General features: G+C 35.2%; 1 protein-coding gene across 2 annotated transcripts; it reads right to left on the reverse strand.

Annotated features, from left to right (window-relative positions):
* Nucleotides 1-1,406: 1,406 nt before the first annotated feature.
* On the reverse strand, nt 1,407-4,697 carry LOC124430147 (forkhead box protein C1-B). Of its 2 annotated transcripts, XM_046976313.1 has the most exons (2): nt 3,533-4,697; nt 1,407-3,409 (listed from the first exon to the last, which is right to left on the reverse strand). In XM_046976313.1, the coding sequence occupies exons 1-2, from the start codon at nt 4,151-4,153 to the stop codon at nt 2,804-2,806; spliced, it is 1,227 nt and encodes a 408-aa protein (XP_046832269.1). In that variant the 5' UTR covers nt 4,154-4,697; the 3' UTR covers nt 1,407-2,803. The 2 variants fall into 2 exon arrangements, with proteins under 2 accessions (XP_046832269.1, XP_046832268.1); XM_046976312.1 differs by having other exon boundaries at nt 1,407-4,697.
* Between the last annotated feature and the right edge of the window lie 259 nt (nt 4,698-4,956).

Below are 4,956 nucleotides of genomic sequence, written 5' to 3' on the forward strand. Positions count from 1 at the left end.
TATATACACGCGTTAAGGTTTTAAAGTAAAATAGTTCAAGTTGTAATCTACTTAATTAAGGGAAAAAAAAACAACAAGAATTACTTTTTAGGTAATCTTTGGAAAAAGTAAACAGGAGGATAATACAAAGAAAGGCTTTGGAAAGGATTTCAGTAATGTTTCCCTATTAGTAAGGATTATATTTCCTTTAACGAATTATTTGCGATAAACAGATCGACCGATAGTACGAACCCCACTTGTGTACCATTTTCTTTTCTGAGCAGGTGCAAGGAGTAAGGAAAGAATCTTCTTACGAACTAGCAATAGTATTATTATTCTTTCCTTTTTAGTTTCTAGTTTTTCTTTTTTGTAAATTCCCGGATTAGCGATGGAAGCACGAAATTTTACCGATTTAACGAGAGGAATTTACTAGTACGAACGCATTAGAACAGAAAAAATATTTCTTTCTAAATTCCAAAATAAAGACGAAAAGTTTCTTTTTAAATAAACATTCATTGGTGGAATTTCTCTATTTAATGAAATATTTATGAGTAAATAAGTAACTAAGTAAGTAAATATAACTGAGCGAGCGAGTAAGTATTGCGTTTTAGGTAATCGATAGTTAGTTTTAGTCAGATAGTTAGATAGACAGATAGATATAATGAATGAAGTATTCTTATGTTTTATTAATGATAGTTCCTGCATTATATGAGATAAATGTTTCGTATACTCTGTGAACATATACCTACATACATATACATAGATACATAGGTATAGGTAAATACCTATGTAAAACGAGTTTAAAAACTTGACTTTGTATTAGAAGGAAATAGGTAGTAGATACTTTGTTCAAGATTCTTATAGGTATTGCATTCGCTTCAATTATATATGTGCATACTAATTTTTTCTTTTTTCTTTCTTCTTTTTCCTTTTTTTTTCTTTTTTTTTCCTTTTTTTTTTTTCTTTTATCTTTCAACGTTAATCGTCCGATTGTCAGCCAACAATTTTTTCAACGGCGATTCGACCAAAATGAATATATTATGAAAATAGATAAGCAACCGAAAAAAAAATATCTTTCTCTTTTATTTTTCAACGTGTACCTTGCTTCTTTTGTAGAAAGAAAAAAAAGATAATGAAAAATGAAAAAAAAAAGAATAAAAAAAAGGATCGAGCAATAAGTTTGAAACCTGAAAAAGTTTTTCTTTTCTTCTTTTTTTTTTTTTATTTCTTTCTTTCTTTCTTTTTTTCTATTTTTCTTGTTTCTTTTTTTTCTTTTTTCTTTTTTTTTTTTTTTAATAAGAAAAGAGTTAGGTGGAAAAAGAATGAAAGATTCGTTGTTTATTTGTTTAATATTTTTTTTTTCTTTTCTTTCTTTTCTTATTTTTTATTTTATTTTATTTTATTTATTTATTTTTTTCTTATGGGAACAGAGACTTTATTAAATTTATTTATTTGTTAAATCACTTTCTATAGGTAGGCTCGCGCGATCTTGTCACTTTCGTTCATTTATTTGTTTGTTTATTTTTTTATTCATCATGTTTTTCTTTCTTTCGTTGGCGAAGTTCTTTTTATCTTTTCTTTCTTCTTCTTTCCTTTCTTTTTTTTATTTTTTTTTTTTGTTTTTTTCCGTTTAATCAATCGAGAGAGACAATTCGCGATATACGACGACGAAAACTCGCGTTTTAACGATGTACATCGAATTTGTTCAAGGGGAAAAGAAAAAAAAAAAAGAAATAAGAAAAAAGAAAAAGAAAAAAAGAAAAAAGAAAAGAAAAAATAAATAAATGAAAAGAAAAAAGAACACAAAAATTGTCTTTCTAAGTCTTTTTAACATCGAATTATATTCGTTCACATCACTTTTCCTCCTTCTTCTTCTATTTTTTTCACTGGATGATGATGATGATGATGATGATGATGATGATGATGATAATGATGGTAGTGGTGATGACGATGAGGATGACGATGACAATGACGATGATGATGACGATGATGATGATTATTGTTTCTTATCGCTAGACACTGGTCGAGCGATATCCAATCGCATACACATATACATACATACCTATCATACATACATTTGCATACATACATACATACATACATACAAACGTGAATATACGGAGATTCTTTGTACAGATGATGATACACTTTTATTTTTGTTCTTTTTTCTTTTTCTTTTTTTTCCTCCTATTCTTTTCGTTTGGTACATCGAAAAAAAAAACAGAAAAAAAAAAGAAAGAAAACAATGTCTATTTTTACAATACCACTACGTATAATCTATCTATGCGAATTGTTTGTTTATTCTTTTCTTTTATTCCTTCCTTCTTTATATTACACTTTGAACATACGTGAGAGATCTTTGACTCGATTTTATATCTATTTACAAGTATGTAATTATAAATCCTTCTCTCTCTCTCTCTCTCTCTCTCTCTCTCTCTGTATTTTTTTTTTCTTCTTTTTTAAGAAGCATCAGTTTCCCTGATGATCTTGATAAGAACAGATAGGGGCTTATTGCACTTAATCGTTCGTCGATGTTAAATCAAACTTTCACATAAGGGTATCGATGGAGATCACTATGTGTACGTATCTAAACGACGTTTATTTTTTGTTTATTATTTTTTTGTTTTTTTTTTTGGGGGGGGGGGGGGGAGGAGGGTTTTCTTTTGTTTTTGATGATTTTCAGACACTCTTTTGAAATTTCATTTCGTCGAAGAGAAAGAGAGATAGATGTATACACGCACATAAACGCACATGCATATATGCACGCACGCATGCACGCACACACACACATACACACACACGCAACACATATTTCGAGATTCTATTAGACACCAGAAGCGTTACTGGCGTTTGCCGGTACGTAATAATTCCTAACGTGTACGTGATTGTGAAGATGAAGGGATGGTAATTGTTGTGGTCCAGTTTGTAAACTCCGATCGTTCCAATGTCCAATCGGTGAGACCAATTTCGCCTCTGGACTAGCCGATGGCGTTGTCCCGTTCGGCGACGGAATAGCATTGCTCTCAGCTACAACGTCAACGTCGACGTCTACGTCAACGTCCTCGTCTTGTTCCTGTTCGTGTTCTTGAAGATCATGTAACTCGTCTTCCTCGCTGCAACTGAATCTTCTTGATTTGTTCGATCTTAAATCCGACTCGATGTGATGTTGATCATCCGGCGCCAATAGAGAAGCTACGTCGAACTGTCGTTTTCTCGATGGTTGAAGAGACGATGATTGTCTGATCGAACGATTTTGAAAAGTATGTTGTTGCTGTTGTTGCTGTTGTTGTTGCTGTTGCTGTTGTTGTTGCTGTTGTTGTTGTTGTTGCTGCTGTTGATGATGATGATGATGATGATGGTGATGATGATGATGAGAATGCGGAGGTGGAGGGGGCGGCGGTGGCGCAGGACTCGTCCAAATTCCCGTGATCTGTTGAGAAGCAACGGTTGGACCAACTAACGCCGATGCGGAAGGTGGTGGTGTAGCTGGTAATGGTGGTGGACTAGGACTGTCAGGTTCCTCGTCAACGGCTAAACCCATATGCCTTCGTACCTTTCTTTGGGCTTTACGTCTACGAAAATCACCGCGTCTAAAATCCTCGAGATTTGCCGGATGAATAGCCCAATAATGACCCTTCCCGTTGGCACTTCTACCCGATTTAACGAAACAATCGTTCAACGAGAGATTATGTCTTATAGAATTTCTCCAGCCTGGACCGCGGGTACGAAAATATGGATAATGTTCGAGTATATGCTGATAGATATCCGAAAGGACCAATTTTTTTTCCGGCGATGACAATATAGCCATAGCTATTAAACCGATATAACTGTGTTGGGGTTTCGGTTCCTCCGGTATTCTCTGATGATGGGGATGAAGTAATGCCATTGACAATGCCAATCGACTTGGATATCCAGCCGCTGCAGCTGGATACAATGGCAATGGTGCGGGAAAAGCGGCGCCCATTCCAAGATGTCCTGGTGAACCCGACGGTGGATGACCGACACCAGGATGTTGAGGATGTAATTGTTGGGCCAAACGTAATCTCTCGGCCATGGCATAATGATAAAGTTGAAGACGATAATGTTCCAATCCTGGTAAGAAACCGGCCATTGGATTACCCAATCCAACGGCCAATGGTTCCTTAGCTGGCGGTGGACTTTCGTTGCTGCACATTATTTTTAATTGTTCAATTTGTTTCCTTCTCCTTTTTTTTCTTCTTCTTTTACTATACGTTAAAGAAGAGATAATTTGAATAATTTTTCCTCGTAGTTTTTGATTTCTTTCGTACTTTTTTTTTTTTCTTTTCTTTTCTTAGGATCGATCAGATCGTACGAAGTTTAATTTTCACCTTTTGCAGTCCAGGAATGCATCGATGAAGGAAAAGAAAAAGAAGAAGAAGACAAAATTATCTGACGGTCGCACTGATAACTTTCTTCTATATATGCACAATAAATTCTCTTCCTTCCTTACACTTGAACGATAGGAAGAAGGAGCAAAAAAAATGAAGTAAGAAAAAGAGAGAGAGAGAGAGAGAGGGAGAGAGAGAGAGAGAGAGAAAGAAAGATAAATCCACAAATATCTGTATATATATATATATATACATACACACACACACATATATATATATCTATGTATATCTATCTATCTATATGTATATATATGTGATAAACTCGTCGCACTCTTAGGGACTTAGTTTTTCCACGATTTTGCACCCTATTTGTCGTTTGATGCGCTCCGAGCGGCCGACTGGCCATGATTTACGACTTGGTTATCTGCTACGAGAACGGCACTGGCTGGCTTTACCCCCACCATTCGGGAATGCATCAAGGATCTAAGCCACGCCTAGTTCTCCCGGAGTAAGTTACGTGTACGGTTGCGAAGAGCAACTCTCGTTTAGTATCAAACGACCAATAGGAACGAAGTGGGCGTTAGTAAGATGGACCCTCCGATGCTGAACAAGAACAATTTGGTCACGC

Source organism: Vespa crabro, chromosome 17 (assembly GCF_910589235.1).
Source record: "Vespa crabro chromosome 17, iyVesCrab1.2, whole genome shotgun sequence".
NCBI classification, from domain to species: Eukaryota; Metazoa; Arthropoda; class Insecta; order Hymenoptera; family Vespidae; genus Vespa; species Vespa crabro.

Coding starts and splice junctions, on each gene's coding strand:
- LOC124430147 (XM_046976312.1), bottom strand. CDS start 4,153: ATGTGCAGCAACGAAAGTCCACCGCCAGCTAAGGAACCATTGGCCGTT.